At 37.2% G+C, this 20610-nt stretch overlaps 1 protein-coding gene across 1 annotated transcript in view; it reads right to left on the reverse strand.

Annotated features, from left to right (window-relative positions):
• ANOS1 (anosmin 1) overlaps positions 1 to 20610 on the reverse strand; it is a 126800-nt gene that overhangs the window by 61522 nt on the left and 44668 nt on the right. The window contains exon 4 of the mRNA XM_017736982.1: positions 1598 to 1660. Coding sequence (XP_017592471.1) covers positions 1598 to 1660 — 63 coding nt within the window. The remainder of the gene's footprint in view (positions 1 to 1597; positions 1661 to 20610) is intronic.

The raw sequence follows: 20610 nt of genomic DNA on the forward strand, positions 1-20610 counted from the left end.
ATTTTTTACAAAATACAAAAAGATTGAAAACACTCTCAGAGGAAAACAGCCTCGTTTAACTCAATGTCTGTGGAGTATACATGAGTCTGAAAGAAAAGAAAGTGGTCCCAGGCTTTTGTGTTTGAAGCTAATTTCAAATCCTAAAACATCACAAATTTGCAGCTACTTAATTAAAAATGTTATAGCTCCCTGAGGCATAATACGTCCTCAAGGCTTCTCCTCCTCACCCTATTTCACAGCTCATTTTTCAGTTAGCTGCTAAATGTGCGGCTCCTCATTATGGGCCTTTGAAGTTCTAAATTTAGCTTTAACCACAAAACACTAATCAAAGAAGGATGCTCACTGTTTTAACTACAATAGAACAGTGTTCTACAAATGTTTTCCTTTTAAACCAATTTTATACATATTTTCACCCATATCTGGAAACATACAGCCTGAGTGAAGAGCGATATACAAGAACAACATAAATTAGATCCACTAAAACTGCTTTTTTACAGTACTCTAGAATTTTGTATATGAGAATGTAGCAAATAATCTGGGTTAAAAAACTCTTACGAGGCTTGGTTTTCATGATAAACTTTTACTTTGTCTTCTACCATAACTACATAGATCAGTAATTCAGTAATCCCTATTAACACACTGTTGCAGCTGAAATTTTTTTAGCTGAAATTACAGCTTTTCCAAATCATCTTCATGATGCTTAAAATCATTTAAACATAGGACATTCTCTTATACCAGAAAAAGAGTGTCCACAGTTAAGAGAGAGGAATTAAATCAGTGTACCAGTAAAACCAGTATATCAATTAAGGTCACTTCTAATTTTTTATAGGAAAAGATTAAAATCTTCCTAGGAATTCACTTTCATAGACTTGAACATATTTGAACCTTTTTTATAATAAGGCAACTTGCTATTGAGCTGATACTTCCATTTTGAACTAAAAAACACTTAAGAACTGCAACAGATCACTTCCACCAACTCAGGGCCATGTTTCAAATTCAATAAAAAATCTTCGTTCTAGTTTGACTGATTCAGGTTTGCTTCTTCACAGATTATTCTGATAGATGGTTCAAAAACAGTTTTCAAAATATTTGTTCCTGAATAATTATGTATTTTGTTATTAGTCTTCTGAACTTCAATCCAGTTACTCCTGGGCAACTACTCTTTTAGAAATCAGACTGACTTTCCCATCAGGAAAGTCATCTGTTCTAGCTATCCTGCACCAGGATTTTTCACACAATGACATTTTAACTTTTAAACAAAGATTGTCTTTCTTACACATGGCCAGAAAAGACAGAAGGCTAAGTGGTAGAAATAGCATCTTACAGGAGGGACGTAACAGCACCTTCTGAGAGATGCTCTGTTAAGTGTGACTGGGTCCAGTCTTTAAAGTACAAGTTGAGATAAATCATTTGGTCAGAAAAAAAACCCTTTTTAAACTCAAAATTAATATGGCTACATTGTTATATGTGTATCCTTTCAAATGAAGGCAAATGCTGTAAAAATACCATGGTTTTCAGCTGTCTCCTTGAAGCTAATAATTTAAATTAAAGAGACTGCTAGAACAAAGTGAGAGAGCGTGCCCTTGGGCTGACCTACCTCACAGAAGCTTTGGCAATGGTTTTTCTTCAGGTCCCAGGACTCTTTGCAGGGCTCCAGGCACTAGGAAGAAACAGGAGGCAGAAAAGTGTCAGAAAGAGAATGAAATAAACAACCACAAATAACCTTATTTCTTCTCCAGTTTTGTGGCCCACAGGAAGTTAATAATCCACTTTTCCTGGGGATAAGATTGTGTCATTGAGTCATGGTGTCAGAGTAAGGTCATGACAAGTCATGGTTAGATTACAAGAAATATTTTCGGTATTTCTTACAGTACAAAGCAATTGACTCACTTGTTTATTATGTCATCCTATTTTCCAACTTATTGGATGTAGCTCTTAACATCATTTAACACCATGTTCCTGGATCACAGAGACAATATCAAAAGCACTACTCTGAACTACAGAAAGTGAAATCTCCTCACTGACCAGCCTAAAGATTAGACAGGCACATTGCCTTCCCAAGCGAGAAACTATTTCATCAAGCTATGGAGTAAACTCAGCAGAGGTTTAAAAACTATTTCTATATAAACAGACAATGTTCACTGGTCTGTTAGCAAAACCACTTTATTTCAAGTACCATATTATCATTACTTCAACTTCTACTGCAATGGTTATACAGAGAGCTGAGATTCAAACTCTGCCAAACACAGCTAAGCTTCACAGCACAGCATACAGAAAAATCCTACTGTTAAGAGCATTTACAACAGCTGAAACATAAATTCAGATTCATATCCAGAAACCTTTTCTCTTCCTTTGTTAGACACAAAATATTGGAAAGTACTGGCATTGTTGGGAGTTAATAACACCTACTCCTCCTGGTAAGAGTGGAGGATTATTGTACCAAAAAGAAAGGCCTTTGACATGTAATGCAGTATTTATGTAATTTCCTCTTATGCATAGTATTCGATTGGATCAATACACATTTATGCTATTCAAAATCAAACATGAATACATACAGGCTGCACCTCAGTGGTACACCTGTATCATTAATGTAGTAAAAACAACAGTGTTTTAAAAATCAGACATTTTTCTTACTAGCAACAAAGCCTAAAAATGTAATAAAACCATTAGTCACGGAGATTACATATTTCAGGAACAAAAAATACCACTCTAGCATTTTCTTGATACATATTTTTGTATTTTAGACTCAGTTTCTAGCTCTTCAAAATTCACAATGTGTTGTACACAGAGTAATTAGAAGGATACATTACAAAATGTCACTGAACTCAGTGAATTCAATTAATTCCACAATGTTGTTCCTCCTGTGGGATAGATACTGCACATTCAAGCCCAGTTCCACTGTCATGTCCTTTTACACCTCTCCTGTTCAACGGATTTAGTCCAAAAATTACTGAGGTATAAGTGGTTTAAAGACTAAATGAGAGACATTTTGACCACTCTGGGATTTTGCCAGTGGTGCCCAAGGATGCCAGGTTTGCTGTTCAAGGTGTTTGCACCAGTTTTTACCTGCCATGCAAGGCTCCAGCACCTGGCGCCTCATCCGGCTGTTGCTCTGTTTCAATAATCACTCAGGACAGCCCAAGCTACTTTCACTGGCCCCCAGCACCTCCTGCCTCAGGGCAGGCAGAGACAACGGGCATCTTCGAAGGGAAGATGGACAAAATGAACCAGGGCTGAGCAGTACCCTGCAATCCAACTGCTCTCAGAATAAGTCAAGGAAAACAGATGATGGAGCCTGTCAAAAGGCCTGCATAGGCTCTCACAGACTCTGATTAGGGTACACAATTACCTAAACACTTACATAAACAAAAAAATCTCCATACTCCTGCTGTGAGGAGTCCTCAGAGCACCAGGCTAGCCTGGCACCACGGGCAGCTGCAGAAGCAGACTGCCTGCCTTTAATGGAGCTGTGCCATTGTACCACGTCGGGTGAAGAGTAACTGCTAGCAGACAAAAATGTTGCCAATAGAAGATTTGGAATAGTCTTGTTAAAAATGTAGTTATTAACCTTGCAATAGCAAAAATGAGAACACCTCACAAACAGGTCTGTGCACTTATCCCCTTGGCTAATCTGTTATGAGCTTTCCGTGAAATGGGAAGCTGGGAACACTGAAAGCTTGGATCCAGGTCTCACCTTTGAGTCCTTGACTTATAATGCAAATGAGCGGAGATCTTGAGATCCCTCCCATTGTCTGTCGATCTGATTCAGGATAAGGAGGAATCTAGGCAAAGCAGCACCTGGCAGCTGGTTTGGGCTTTACTTTATCTAATAAAAAAAAATACCTTGCAGACATAGCCACCTGCCCCCAGAAGCTAAGCTTAGGCATGTAGATGGCAGACCTCCAGCCAGCAGCAGGGCAGTGGCACTGGGAGCATCCCAGCAGTGCACTTGGAAAGTGCCACTGGTCAATAGGAGCCATCACTGACTCTGCCCTGGCACCACATGGGCTCTGCACTGCTGAGGCAGGATGTAAAACACAGCACTGAACATTGCAGGCCAGTGGCACTCATCAGAAGATGATGGGTGTCAATCACACCGACCTTGATAACTCAAATCCTCCTAAAGAGCTTGTTTCAACAACCCCAGTGCTTAAATCTGGAAGTTGGAGGCTTTTATTCTTCATCCAGACTGCTGCAGAGTTGTTATTCAGTACTAAAAGCCAAAACAACTGCTAATAGAAAGCACTCCAGTATTTGTCATGCTTCGAAACTGGGGGGGTGTGTGTGTACATATGCACACTCTCACAGGTACAAATCCAAGCATAATATAATACTACAGACCTGCTGATATTTCCACTGCATAAAATTAGAAACAAAACCAAAATATGGTTTCATTCAAGGAAAAAGGGTTGCGATTGCTTTAAAATATTTTGGGTTGTATTTTTTATTTCATCTTTTTAAAAAAATTTGCATTTAAGGGCCATGTTAGAAAATTCTTTTCCGTTCTAATTTTTAACCTATAAGTAAAGCAACCAGGAAATTAGCATACGATGCATGCCATTTACATTAATTAGTAAAGGGATTTTCAAAATAAGTCTACCAACACTTTTGCTTAGAAAATGATGCCTTTGACCTGAATGGGAGAGAATTACACCAACACAGAACTTTTCAAAATCTAATTAATTGCAAAACATCATTTAAGTACTGAATACATATTTATTAAAATACTATATTTAAATTAAATGGCTGTATATGACATTTTTAACTACTTAAACAGCAAAAAAATAATTTATTTCAGAGTAGAAGTGACTACCCACAATATTTTTGTCAAAAAAGGCTTTTTCCGTCATCAGAGTAGAAACCAAGTCATATGCAAACTGTTGTAAAAACGATGGAATCTAAGTGTTACAGGTGGAATATTATTATTCTTTTCATTATCATTCACCGTTCCCACTGCTTCCAACATCAAGGTCAGAAATGAATGGCTTATGTTTACAATATATATACAATATAAGTGCTTTGCTGTCCTATGGAACCTAATCAAATGGAACTTAGATGGTTGGGAGAAAAAAAAAGGAACAAAACACCTTTCACTGTACAGTCTTCTAATAACTGGCCATGTCATGAGGAAAAGCACTAGAAAAATGTACATGCTCACTATCAGGCACTAAGCAAGAACAGGGTTGGGAATTTACCCAAAGTCAAAGGAGGATATAGCGTTCATCAGTCCTAGAGAGAATGATTTTGTGATGGGTACATTTAAATATGCACCCAGTGGAACAAGAAAAGTGATTTTGAATCTGTAAATCTCAGCACAGTGGCAGTAAATGTAAACAGAAACAGGTAGCAAGAGAGAAATAATTACTTTGATATTTGGTTTTTTTAATCATCATCTTTCTCAAAAGTCAGACTGTGAGATCTCTGAAGAACAGTAAATGCACAGCTGCACATTTACCTAGTTCAAACCAATTAATAGCATGCTAGCTTGGTGAAAAATATTAGGACTCTGGCTGCCCATTTCAGGAATGTACATCATTTTTGTCAATTCATTTTATAAAAGCCTATTTATACATTTGTCTCTCAACTTCCTGTGTTAATTCATGTCCTCCTAAACTTTTAGATGGTATAAGATTCAAGGCAAATTACTTGCATTCTGCATATTAAAATGAAAGAAGCGTTTGGTTTTGAAACTCAAGTTAGATACACTTATATTAAAGATGCCCTTCCTATTTTTTTTAATCTCCAGTTTAAATCTCTTTCCAGCACTAAGGTATGGGCTGTCTACTTACCCAAAAAACACAGGTGAGACTGTATGTTATAAAATTAAAAGCTCAAGTAGACAGGACTATATGCAGTGAGAATTTCAAGAGTGAAGAATCCTATATAGGCAGGTAGGTGAATCTCATTTCCACAGTGGATCATTCTCAATGCTCTCCAAAACCCACACTGGATAGCTTGACTGATTCCAAGGCTGCACAAGAGCACTGCCCCATGGGAGTGGCTCATGATATCACACAGTATTGCACTCAGCTTGTGGGCACCCTTCCTAGTGACCAAGTGCCAAAGATAGGCACTGCAGCACTTCAGGTATAAGCAATTTCAGGTGCTCATACACCCTATCAGGTCAGGCACCCACTGTACACATCTATCTTGTTTAAAATAAACCATTAGAAGTAGAGCTAACCTAAAAAATGTCAGTTACTGAGGCTGAAAAAAATCCATTAACCCAAAGAGAAGGGTTCAACTGCAGAATCAGTAGCTGTCATATTAGCTTGTAGGTTGATATATGCTGTTCAAGATGCCTCTGAACACTTTGTGAGATCCATTTTATGCCAAGTCAGTCTCTTGCTTCTTTTCCCTCTCCTCCCTCATTAGCAGAATGAATCATCAGAGCACTAGCCATCAACTTTCTAGAATTCAGTGTGACATTTTAGCTCTGTGCTACTATCAGCTGGGATAGAGTTAATTTTCTTCACGGTAGCTAGTATGAGATGTGCTTTGGATTTGTCCTGGAAGCAGTGCTAACACAGGGATGTTCTTGTCACTGCTGAGCAGTGCTTGCAAGTGCTTACATACAAGGCCTTTTCTGCTCCTCACCCCATCCCACCAGCGAGGTCTGGGGGTGCAGATGGAGTTGTGAGGGGACACAGCAGGGACAGTTGATCCCAACTGACCCAAGGGATATATATCCTATGGCATTGTGCTCAGCACATAATGATGGGGAAAGAAGGAAGGGGAGGGTATTCAAAGTGATGGCATCTGTCCTCCCAAGTCACTGTTACATGTGATGGAGCCTGGCTTTCCTGAGGATGGCTGAACACCTGCCTGCTAATAGGAAGCAGTGAATGAATTCATTATAAAACTGTCTTCATCTCAAACCACAAGTTTTATCACTTTTACTCTTCTGATTCTCTACCCCCATTGTGGGAATTGACTGAGAGGCTGTGTGGGGCTAAGTTGTCAGCTTGGTTTAAACCACAACCAACTCCTACAATTCAGTTACATTTAATGTAGACTAGGAGAGGTTTACATATTTTCAAAACTTTGAAAGCCTAATAGAAACATTATTTGTTGTGTAAAATAGCAGTTTCATGCAGCTACCTGGAATTACTCCTCTGTATATGTTAAAGAGGTTCTCATGAGAATTACACTAGTAATATATTTCCCTTGTAACTGAATAAACAAAAGGGTTAAATGACAGAGAATGGTTCCCTGTCTGTGTTGCCTGTTTTCTCTCCTGTAGGTCAGTGAGCATCATGATTTGGTGAAAAGGAGTGATTTTGTATTCGAGGATCAAGTCTTAATTAAATTAGTTACAGTTGGGGTTATTCTGTGACATTATCATGTACACTGGGAACCCAGCTGATACTGTCTGAAAGTATTGCTAATTGTGGAGCTGGTTTTGAATGAAAGCCAGGTCTTAGGTTTTAAATAGTTAGGGGGTTTTAGATTTCTTGAAATGTGCTTTTGTTGTTCTACATCGATAACATCCTGACGTGGATTGTGGTGGGATAGATGATAAGGAACAGTTTGCTAATGTAGAATTTATCATCTGCAAATACTACTTTATTCTAATTAATAAATGTGTATATATATATAAAGAAAAATCCTTCATTTGTAATCAACATTCAGACAGTGTAATCTTATGCTTTAGGACTAATGATTACTTTGTATTTTTTATAAGTCTACTGCTCAGAACAAGGAAACAACAAAATGGCTGGCACATAAATAAAGGGGTCAATTATGTCTCTCTTGGAGGTGCAGTTACAGCTACTTTAACTATTCTGAATCCTCAACAACTGTAAGGTAAAACAATGCAGCACAAACCTCCAGGGTCCTAGAGTAGCAATTAGGAACTGGTAGGGACAAGGAACAGCAGACACATGGCCACCATCACATTATATTGTAACACACTGCACAAGGGTGTACCTGTACGTTAGGATTAATCTGAGGTTAACACCCTAAGAGACTTTTCTGGTTAATTCACATGGAACCTCATGCAAAGCAATTTGCCACTAAAAGTACCAAGGGTTAGGTTGTGAGAATATAGTGTTTTGTGTTGAGTTTTAACATCAAAACCGAAGAGGGAGTATAAGCTATTCAGTTCTGATCTTAGTCAACAGGAATGAGAATTGTATTTCCTGGCAGATTTTGGCATATTCCTTATGAAAAGAATAACAAAACTGCATAACAGAAACACAAAAACCACTATGTATACAACTGGGATTTATTTTTATTAATTCTTATCTAAGTAGGATGACATATACAACCTGCAGGTGAAATATGGAACTTAAGACATATCGCTTACTTTAGATAAGAAATACTTTTAAAAATTACATTTCTAAACCAGCATTAAAAAGTTTAACTTCTGTTTCCACATCCAAGAAGTGCACCCTCAATAAACAGAAAGTGTTTCTGCAGGTGGGACTGTCAGTGTCTCATAGCAGACCACTGCAACAGCCACTTCACCAAGCCTTGCAGAACATACCTATAGTATTTTCAATTATGAATTCTGAAGGACATAGAAAAAAAATGTTCAAAATAACATCCAGAGAAGTAAGAAAAGGACAATACACTGACACATTTCTTTGAAGCTCTGTTTTGCTACTTTAGCAGAGATGTGGTCAAAACCTTGACTACAGCTCTGTTCACTCAGCCTCATACAAGGCTTAGAAACACAGCTTGTGAAGCAAACTACAGTTCTAGGTGCAACTGTCTCCTATCTGTTATCAGCACTTTGGAGAGTGGTCTGGTCATTCAAATGGTTATTTCAGAGCAGAATGGAACATTTCTGAGAAATTCGACTGGATGCAAAGTTGAGCAGCATAGTTTAAACTGCTATAGCAAATAGCTGCATTTGACGTGTATTTATTTTACTTGGGTGTGGAGGCACTGAAAGCACACACATGGACAGGCATTACCACTCTCCATGGTTATGCAAACTTACTAGTATCAAATTAGGACTTAAAGTAAAGGAAATATTCTGAAGAGCCAATTGTTGGTTATCTAACAAAAACGTGAGCTTGAAACATTTATTTTTCTTAATTGCCCAGCTCATTTCAGTACACAACATCGGGGTGCCAGTCCCACAATAGTAACTGTTAGCAATTTGAGTTACTGAATACCTTCAATACCCTAAGCAAATAAAGGAAGCCTTATGACCTGACTAGGAACAGTACCAGCATTTCCTGGAACAGAGATAGGGAAAGGGCTAGTCCCACTGTATCAGTTAAGTCTGTCAGACCCTTACATATACAAAGTAGCATTACAGGCTTTGTTCCTAAAATTACGGCACCAGAAAGACCAAGACCGTTGCCAAGAACTTCAGGTCAAATATTCTGGAAGTCCATGCAGCCTTTGTTTTTAATTCCCAAAATTAAACAGAAAGTAAAAGCTGCCAGAAAAGTTGTACATGCACTGAAGGCAAGAATCACTGAAAGTGTTGAAAAAGTAACTGTTTTGACATAAAATGGTAAGTAAATTACTCAAAAAAAAAAAAAAAAAAAAAGAGGGGAATTCATATCATCACATTGTAGCTGAAATGCAGCAGTTTCAACCATAATCCTTTTAGAATGAAAATAACTTTCAACACTGACAGCTTGGTATCTATCTGTATAGCTTAGCTGTCTGGCATGTTAAATTTTGCCAGCAGAAGTGTCTGTTTGAAAGGACAGAATAATCCTAGGACTCTTTTCATGTTTCTATTCTTTGTTACCAAGTCAAAATCATGGCCACCAATGTCAACAGAAAATTGGCTCCCAAACATTAGTTCATCCCTCATTTAGTTCTTGTGAAAATTTGTTTACAGGGTTTTGTACCAGCATATGAAACTGGGACACGTATTTTCTTCTCTTTTCCTGCCTCATAGCTTAAAGCTTAACAGTCACCAAAGAACAATACTGAGCTCTTTCTTTGCCTGATTTTGGAACATGGAGTTGAACTCAAATCTCCTACATTCAAGATGCGCCTCCTAAACATAGAGTATTTGATGGAGCCCTCTCTCTGCTGCTGGAGCTGTTTCTTCTTGTACAAGCAATGAGTTCTTCTCTAGAAGAGAGCCTTAAATGTCAACCTTTCACCATGAAGCGGTATGCCCTAGCAGCCCTTCTGATCCTTCTGGGGTTATTTTGAAATGCTTATAATAGGTACAAAAATTTTGGCTCTTTCTCAGTGCAATAGCTATTCCACCACCACTGCTTTGCTACAGAGATGATACTCTTTTACACTCTCTTCTCTTTTCACATCTTTGATTCATCTACCAACCTACTCTGGACTTAAAATTGTTGTTCTAATTATCTCTATTCAAACTGTTGCCCCAAAGATCATTTCCTTATCCTCTGTTACCTTGCTTCTATGTGCTGCATCAAGTGCCAATTAATTTAGTTTTTTATCAAACCTCTTCCTAGCCCTTATTCTAAATCTCCACATTCAGAGTTTTCACCTGTCAAGATACAAGGCACAGCATTGGCAAAATGATAGAAGCAGCAAGTAAAGCCTGGAGCACAAGTGCACTAAAATATATACTGCACCAAAGTGCATAAATTATTTTAAATCCAACTAAGAGTGATACAGTTTAAAAACGTTAAGAAGCTCTCTGTAACAGACTCCTTCTGATAGTGGTAATAGCTTTAATTGCTTAGTGCCTGCCTGCTTCTTTCTGTGCTATTGCTTACATACAGACTTCTTTGGCAGTGTAGCTACTGTATTAATGAATAATGAAATGAGCTCCCTGAATCAAACAATATTAGCAGTTTTGCTTCTCTGCCTGAACTTTCTTTCTTCAGGCTGCAGTCCTGCAGAGCAGTTTACCAATAAACTGATTTGTCATGTTTGCATCTGTTACACCAATCAGATCATAGATCAGTCATGCTACCTTTTCCTTTCTGCTTTTAAATCTTCTCCAAGGTTGCATCTGGAACTTAGTAAGCAACACAGTAAGACAATTTCCACCTGTATGTCCCTACTGTTTCTAGGCCACTGCTCCCTGCCACCATTTCCATGCAGATGGAGTAAAAGTAACAGTAATATTTACTGCTAACAACACAAGGCTGCAAAATGTAACAGCTTTTCCCTTCCAGATATTAGAATTGTGGATGGACTTTCACCAGTTGTTTCCAGCAGTAGCAATAGTGCTCAGCTCATGGATAACTTTACAGTTGCACTTGAAGACCTTAAACGTCTATTCCAAAATAAATGATTCTATGATTCTACAAAAAAGAAGCCCATCTTATGTTCTAAAAGATCTCTCTCATAAACTGCCTTTTCATTTTCTAATAGTTGACCATTTTCTTTAGTGATTACATAATGGTTTTAAAATAAAAGTGAGCATAAATATTTTGACATTTTATATATGTAAAGAGTTTCCATTGAGAAAACATCATTCTTTTAATTTTAAACAGACAAGGGAAGGCCTCTTCAAGCTGGCACTTTCCCCTTCCAATCTGTTACAAGGCAGCTTCAGAAAACCACACACAGTCTTGTTATAAACACCATCTTGCTGTGCAACTTAAAGTGTCTGTCAGAGCAGCGCTGTTCTCTCCAAGCAAAGTCAAATTTTTTGTTGCCGTTTTATAAATGAGTTAAACTAGTGAACTCTTCTGATAACAGATGATTCGCCTTATACAGCACCCTGCAAATTCACACATACATTTCTGAATGAGAAAGCCGCAACTAAATGTTCCTTTTGCTTGTATCCACCACAGTTCTATGGTTTTATAGACCACCGAACAATCAGAGACGACAAAAAAAAAGGGGGGCCCTCTTTGTCTAAATCGTTACTTTGTTTCTCTCCCCTGGCTTTCCATTTCCCTCCCAGCACTACCATCACCATCAGAAACGACATATTCCGCATTACTAAACAGCAAGAGCCATAGGGCTTTTCACTTCTAATTTCACGCCACAATAAAATGCAGTGGTTGTTTCACTGGGGGACCTGAAAAGCCTTCCTTTGTGAGGCTGTTCTGACGGTCAGGTTAAGTATCACACGCTGGCAGCAGGCATCTGTGCGTGCCTCTTCACGCAATTATGGCAAAAGGGGGAGGAAAAGGAACAGAAAAATAAAAAAGAAGGTTGTCTGGAAAAAAAAAAATTAATCTCCTATGCTGAAGCATGCAATTCACATTCTGTTGCCTGGCCTAAATAGTTTTAAATATATCTCTTTTATAGACCAATCAATCTAATAATAGTAACTCTAGAAAGTTTTCAGTGTACTCACGAGTAATGCTTGTTGCTTTAATGGAAAATCTAGAGTAGACTGATGATACAAATATCTGAGAGAGAGGAAAAAAAAATCTAAGGACAATAAATTTGGATTTTTTAAAATTTCAGAGTAAACCAGTGAAGATGATCAGCAATAACAAAGAAATAGGGTGCTCCTAAAAGTACTTTTAGAATTGCATTCTATTTATGTAATAGAAATATTGCTTAATTCTATAAAAGTAGAAGCTATAATTCCATTAATCCCAAGTACAACAGGAAGAAAAAGGCAAAAAGGAAATTCCGACAAGTTTTCTACATTTATTTGGCTTTTTCAGACATATTCCCACTATACACTGAATGTTTTTCTGTCCCATGTTTGGAAACCCTATTGTATTCATTGAATCTTTTGTGAAGAGATAATGTGAATCCTTTCACAATAATCTCTTCATGTATCTTAACACAGTCTAATGAAACATTAAAATCACTAAAATTCTTTCAGTTTACTGACAATTCGTAAAATAAACACTGCTTGGAAATACTTTAAAGGTTAGACAGTTTCACATATTAGTTGAGGGGAAAAAATGAAATCTGAACAAAGTAACCTAAAATAGATATTTGGTTTCAAATTTTTCTGAAGTTATTAAAAAAATTCCTTCTCTCCTATTATTTTTCCATGCATGCTACACATGAGCAACGAAGACTACACATCCATACTAAATTTCTTTATCTCCAATTGTTATGGGTTTTAAGGTTATGGTTACGTGATGAGCATAAGCAAATCTAAATCCATAATGCCACCAAAACAGGGGCAGTCCTGAACTGGGACTAGCTCCTACTAGCGTACTCCTTTTGATGTAAATGTGCTAAAAGAGGCATTCTAGATGAAAAATTGACAAGTTTTTAGGTAAGCGAACTTTCCCATTCAGCTCACTCAGCAGCCTCATAAAAATTAGATGTCTGGGTTGGGGACTTGGGCTAAAAGGAAAGAGAGAGGAGTCTGTAAACACCTCTTTAACTGAGAGCCTGAACTTACAACAGCTTAAGCCAGCCATAAAACCACAGCCTAAAAACCAACTAATATCTGATTTTCCCTCCAAGGCTGAGTAATAAAGGTTAACATTATGGTGTTGAAAGGCAAGCAGGACAAACTGGCAGCTGAGTTAATAAATAAATAGTTCTGATTAAACTGTCATAGAACATAAACTGTTAAATCAAATCTCAGCCTTGTGCTGGAAGAATCAAGCTGGATGCATTTTCCCTGCCAACAGTCTGGGACAGACTACTGGGCATTTCTACCTCCATTCCTACTTCCAAGGCAGAAGGGAAGACAATTTGGCTGTCCAGACTGACACAGACTGCACCACAGGAACACATTCTGTTTTCAGTGCACATGAATGTTGTAGTTCACCTCTGCAGCTCAAACAGGCATCACTACATTTCATCACTGTATAAGCTTAGACTGATAATAGGGCAAGCAAAATTCTTCCAAAGCTTTCCTTAAATTTGAAATTTAGCTGACACATATCACATATGATTCCTAAAATTACCCTAGAATTGTGGTTCAATAGGTATGGGGGTTTTAAAACTTTATCTTGGAAGCTGTGTATTTTAATTAATTATCCACTGATTTCAAATGTTATTCAAACATACTGATCTTTACTGTCACAAACTGCAATACATAAAGACAAAGACTGAGAGTAATACACTTCTAGACATCCTAAAGTGAGCTATCATAGTGTGCAGATGTAAAGATGATGAAATGATCTTTAACACTTGAACTCGACGATCTATCCAACCTAAATGATTCTACGACTCTTTGAAATGGAATATAATCATGACAAAGGCGATGCTGGAACACAGCAAAAAAATGTAAAGTGGGCATTTGGGATATGTAATGCTTCACCCAGTTTTCTGCAATTCATCTTAACAGGAGTCTTGAGCAAGTTCTCAGAGGAATGAGAGAGTAAGATTATGGAAGCATGTTGGCATTAAGCCCCCAGAGAACAACTGTCTTGAAACCAGCTCATTGCATAGCACTCTGTGCTGACAGATGAAATGGATAGCTTGCCTTTTTATGCAAATATATGCAAGGAAAGGCACACTAGTTAATAAAGTATAGCCAAAGGGTCTGAACTAGAAGTCATAATTCCAGATTAAATCAGCATAGATTGCAGGTGCCCACCAGTCTCGGGAACTGACTCCCTCTGATGGCTCAGAGGCATCCTAAATCTCACACTAAGTCATGTCTACATAAGAGTACCAGAATGCTCAATGCTGTATAGAAAGCATGTAGCTGTGAGTTGGTCTGTAGGTACAGTCATTGTAAACTGAAAAACTTGACAATTCTGAAAAATATTCACTGAGAGCTCTGGAGTTGCAGCAGCTCTAACTGGACTTTTTACTACTCATTTCAGTAAAAAAAGAGTTAAGTTGGGCAGAAGTGATAAGATGGTAGGTGGGAGGACTCCCTGCAACTGGAATTAAAAAACAGTGGCACTGGATGAGGGAAGTAGAAAAGGAGGGAGGGGAAGGGGAAAAAAGAGTCCCGCAAAGCTTTCTATGTGAAGTCATCTGTCAGGACTGCAGTACATCCTTGAGGGTATATTAATGTGTAATCAAATACTGAAGCTTTTCATTCAGTCAGGATATTAACATGTTTTCTACTTTCTATACAGCTACCTCTTTTAATGAAATGTTCTAGGGATCTTCTTTTATTAGTTAAACTCTCCTTCTGAAACTAAACATCAGGAAAGAAAGTACCAGAGACCAGTGCCCATTCACAGATACCTATATCCAATATAATGGCAACTAGCTTCCAGCTGCTACTCCTGAAAGACAAACGCTTTTTCTTAGATATCTTACACCTGCCAGCCCCACATGGATGCCTCCAGAACTCTAAAGAAGCTCCAGTGGAACCAGGTGTTCATGTGTAAAAAACAGTGTGGCCTTTCTGCAGGATTCAGTCTCAGACATCTAAGCTGCATGAGACAGGTGAGACAGGGACTTAACTTGTCATTAGCTGATGGAGATCTCATCAATACAGTCAATAGCAGGTGAAGAAACACTCAGTGGACCACATACAGGTGTTTCCTACAGGGCAGGATAATTATCTCTCTGGAAGTTACTGACTGTTGACACAGTCTGGATATCTCCATCACATAGTAACTGTAGAGAATTCAAAATTCAGTGTCTGAATCTCAAGTTAAATCCTATCAGTAATCAAAGTACTGTTAATTTGATTGGCATGGCAGGATTATAGTGTTGAGTAACCACTTCTTACCCAGCAACTGTAATATTCCAGAATATTCCTGAAAATAGAATACTTCTGTGACAACTACTTCAGGCAGCCACTTATAGTCTTGTAGCTGTATTCTATTTCTTAAATATAAGAACACTCAGAAAAGAAGACAGAAGATTTCACACGAATAGACTTCTGTACAAGACATAAAATATAATCTGTTTCACCACCAGTCACACGGTTTTACATGTTACATGATTTTACTCATATTTATTCCCTCAACCTAATTTGAATTGATATAATTTTATATTGCTGTAACATTTCAAATATGTTTAGTTCTATATATGGAACCACCAAGACTCTAGTTTTTGCTTATTCCAAAAAATTGTCCTTGTCTTTTTATACTTTCCACAGTACTTCTTTGGGCAAATTGCTAGAGGTTAATATATAAGCACCTTAGGGTAACCATCCCGTATTTGTCTGAATAAATGCACCAATTGATGATGTATAATAAAAACTCTATTTTCCTTAACCTCCACAAGGCAGTTAAAGTTTCCTACCACCATGAAAAATTGTCACTGCCTAGAGACAAAACTACTAGTATACTGAAAATATTTATAGAATTGCTTGTAATCTAATATAGATATATAGTCTTTATTGTAAATGCCAATTGTTACAAATCACATCAGAAAAAAAATACCCTTCTTAGGGAAGAGTTCAAAAAGTTTTGACTAGAAGTTTTAGATACACGAGAATGAAGAATATTTCAGGATTTGACTACTAAAAACATGTTAATAATGCCCAACTGAAGAAATACAATCCCTCTCTTCTGCACTTTACAAATGCCTAATGGAACACTATAAAGGTTTGCATGCATCTGACAAATGTGCTCTTCAAGTATCCTAAAGTTGCTTACACATTCATACAGAAACAACCTCAGTATCAGAGGCGCAATTTTGTGCTTGAATTAAAACATGCAATCTTCATTAAAATTAGTAGAAGTCACCTAGCCAATCAAGGAGACAGAGTTTGGCTCAAAGTATTTCAAGAATAATTTATGTATTTGGCACAAATTCTGAAACAACATTTAGGCCAAGCCACTTACATAAACAATCTTTCTAGTCATATGCTTACAAAAGGCAAGAGCAATAACAGCTGTCACAGCTCATCATCCAAATACATCCTTCTCTTTTTAACCTCTTAGACTAATCTGTACCTGAATTTTTAATACACTCACTTCAAATGATGTCTTTTTAGTTTTCTTCTATGAATATAATTTTCCTTCACACATTAAAAAGTCTGAAAAAAAGCTTAAAGGTTATATTCTTCTAAATTGTGGCCATTACAGTAGATTTACTTACTTCCTTCTCATTCCCTTCATGCATTTTCTTGCTCAGTGTAACTACTGCAATCCTTTCCAGGCCTGAAGATGACCAACAAAGATGAATAAATACATCCAGATATTTTCAACATAAGAGCTCTTCCAGAAAGGGAGCATTACTGTAGGCAAAGATGGACTCAATCTGTGCTAGCAAATCTAAACTTCTTGAGTATATCTCAGGCTTTGTTTTATTTACTAAGACACATGGTACATAAAAAGCCATTCTAATCTAGATGAATCTTACAATACCGTAAAACGCGCTCTTAAAGACAGAGCCTATTACAGTTAAGTTGAAATAGTCTGTGTCTGTAAAAGCCCTTTTATGCCATTGTAATTACACCCCCATAAGTATTTTGATAGAGGAGTATCAAAAAGCTCTACACTGCCAAACCAGCTGCTGAAGAATTTTATATTTGTCTCTTCTCCTGGATCTGACCACAGTATAACAAAGGTATGGTGTTAAGGCCATTAAAGTATTTTTTAAAGTAGAAGAATACTTCTAGCCAAAAACCATTAAAGCTCAGTTCTTGAAAAATGTCACCATATCTCTTCAGGCACAAATCCAGTCCAAGAAGTTGAAGAGAAAAAACATACCAGCCTCATCTGTAATGCATTTTAAGCTAATTTATTACCACTAACTGTTCTCAAGTAACTGACTTGCCCTGCAAATACTATAAGCTAAGGCTTTCTTTTAAGAGCTTTATTTTATTTCCTTCATGGATAGTTTTGGCACATTTTGTCCTTTCCCACTGTAATAGTAGAACTAAATTTCATTTACTCTGCAAACTTCCATGTAATATCTCAGAAGAAAAAAAATACCCTGAAGTTTGTTATTTGCCATATTAATAACTCAAACCGCTCCAGTTATTCCCAAGAAGGACAATCAATCATGACATTTCCAAATGAGTTTCCAAAAGCTATTTCCCCCATCACAGCATTTTACTGTTTTTTTTCTAAATGACAACTACCTCACAGAGAAATTTCTTTGAAAAAAATAAGTAGAAATGTAGCTTTAAAAGAATCACTTCACCTAACATTACAGAACACATAGTAGAGAAGACAGGGACATTTCATGTTTGAAATGTGTCTTCAAAAACATACGAAAGTAGAAGCAGACTAAACAGTGGCATTTACTTTCCAAATCTACACAAGGAACACGTCATCAGTCCAGAATACTTACCATCCTCTCCCTACATATGAATACACTTCAGAGTGTGTGTATGCTAAAGCTTTTCAATGTTTCTTGTTTAGTTCCACACACATCACCACCATCATCACCACCACCCCCTCCAAATTATGCTAATGCCTTACAAAAGCTTTATTCAGCTTTATGCAGATCATGCACAGTACAAGACCTGTAGTGGGTTTTACCTTCCAGTGCATTGCTTCTTGTAGAGCCATTCCAACCAAGTGCAAATCAAGTGATACTAAAACAGAACAACAGTGTTTTCCAACTCATTCAATTCTAATTTAATAGTTTGGGAATTAGAGATGGTGTCTTTACAAAGCAATCAGTGAAGGTTAAGTGAGAGGCATACAAAAGTATTAGTCAAGATGAAGTCCAGAACAGGCATTCTCGCCCCCAGTTGTTACGTACTGCAAGTGAGAGGAGACTCCAGTCCCATTGCCCTTTATCATGAGAGTTATAAACAAGCACTTGGCAGAGAGGAGCAGGTGAGGCTCCAAGAACAGCGTAAACCAAATCGACTGTGGGCAGAAGCTCTGCCTCTGTCCTCCCGCTCTGTCTGGGCCGCCCATTGTCTTTGCTCTCTTGTACTTCAGTTAAAAAAGCAGACACACTTTTAAGCTGGCAATGCTGACAAGCCTCCATCCACTCATCTCCTCTACCCCGAGTAGTTTCCAGCCAGATGTGTGAGCTGACCACCTTGCTCACTGCCAAGTCAACATAAAGCAGAAGGATTGGACCGAGAGCTGAGGGAAGGGAAGACTTTCCCTTCACACATCAACTGATACAGAAAAAAGTCTTATGGACAGCCAACCCCAAAGCATATTGTGTCTTGAAAATTTTCTTATTTCCTCATCCTTTTACTAAACTGAAAAAAAATTGGGGATTTTCAAGTGACCATTAAATAAATAAAAAATGAAATGCTAATGGGTTTTTTTCTGCATTTAGAAGATGCGAACTGCTGCAATAATCCTCAAAGAATGGAGTATCACATTCTAAAATAACAAAGCACGATTTACCCTATTTTTGCTCAAGTTCTCAAATACAGAAACATAAATTTAAGCAATCTGAAAGTTAGAAAATGTACTCACAAAGAAGACACTAATGTCACCATGCTGCTTATGACTGGTCCAGTAAACAAATTTTGGAATTAAAATTTGTTCATTAATCATTTTTGTACTGTTTAATTTGCTACTAATTCAGGCAAAAAGCTTATACACGTTAAGGTTGGAAAGTACTGTTTGCAATAATATATCGCATATATCTCAACTTCTTACTTTATTTTCAAACTGGCACATGTATTAAGGAGCAAATGAAAGCTTTTTATTCTAATCTCACATGTCCCCTCTGAAAGCAGGAAGTTACGAGAGCTGGAGAATTTACCACGTTTCAGTTCTGGCTTCCATGGTCTGCAGCAAATATTTCCAAATCTCAGCAGAGCTGTGAACTGTCCTTGCCTTTTACCACTCTACAATATCTCACCTTCTACGCCAACTACACATTCTTTGCTCTGTATCTTCACAAGAGTTTTGGGCATATGCAACTGTTTCAGAAATTTTCTTTAAGAAAAGTTCAGGAGTTTCTCAAGTGCTTCTCAGCAACATGAAGAATCCAGGCTGAAGGAGAGGGAAAAACATCTCTTATCTTTTCTGAAACTGATATTTTGGTAGATAGTAAAAATAGAAATGAACAGATTTTTATCAAACCTTGAAAAGCTTAAAATGGAAGAAATGAAAAGCTTAAAATGGAAGAAATGAAGATATACTACTGGCCAAATAAAAAACAATCAGAGGAAAAGCAAGGAATTGCATTCTGAAAACTCTATCATAAGAAATAAGATTTTTAAAACTGAAAAAAATAATCACAAATAGCCAATAAGAGTTAGAATCAAAGTCAACTGACATCAATGATATCTGCATTTACTTCAGCAGGCTTTCAAAACAGCTATAATTGCTTTAATTGAGTCTTGAAAGATAACTCCTGATCATATCATACACATTATAATAAAGATCGTTGAAAACTGAGACTGTTTATCACAAAAGGTCTTTTTTCCCCACTCGTTTACCATCTCTGTTGTTTGAATGAATTCATTTTTTGTCAATACTTATCCAAGCTTGCATTTTTTCAGCAGCAGCTTCTAAAGTAAAAGTTTTACATTGTTCAACTGTCTTTATGCATTTTTTTACTCGAGGTGTGAAACAGCTTGCCCTTTAAAGAAAAGCTGCAATTCTGTCCTATCATTTCTTTCCAGTGCAATTAGTTTTATATGTTATCAATGAAGGATTAGTAGATCATTTTCTCCAAAGATAAGCACATTTTCAGCATAATGTCAAAATATGAAAAATTTAAAACTCTGTTTACTAAACTTCAGCAATTTTAAAGCAATAAACACTGCACACAAATGTTTATATTTTATTGTAAAAACGTCTATAAAGTGGTGATTTTATTAATCTCATGGCTTCATAGTTCTTGTCTATTCCTTTCAATGAGTACCTAAATTATTGCACAGCATTTAACAGCAAACTTTGTCTCCTGAAGCTTCTTAACAATACAGAATACACAAATTTCTACAACTTTGCAACTGTATCGGTTTCTAGATCTTTTTAC

The sequence above is a fragment of the Corvus brachyrhynchos genome, unplaced genomic scaffold (genome assembly GCF_000691975.1).
Source record: "Corvus brachyrhynchos isolate BGI_N302 unplaced genomic scaffold, ASM69197v1 scaffold83, whole genome shotgun sequence".
NCBI classification, from domain to species: domain Eukaryota; kingdom Metazoa; phylum Chordata; class Aves; order Passeriformes; family Corvidae; genus Corvus; species Corvus brachyrhynchos.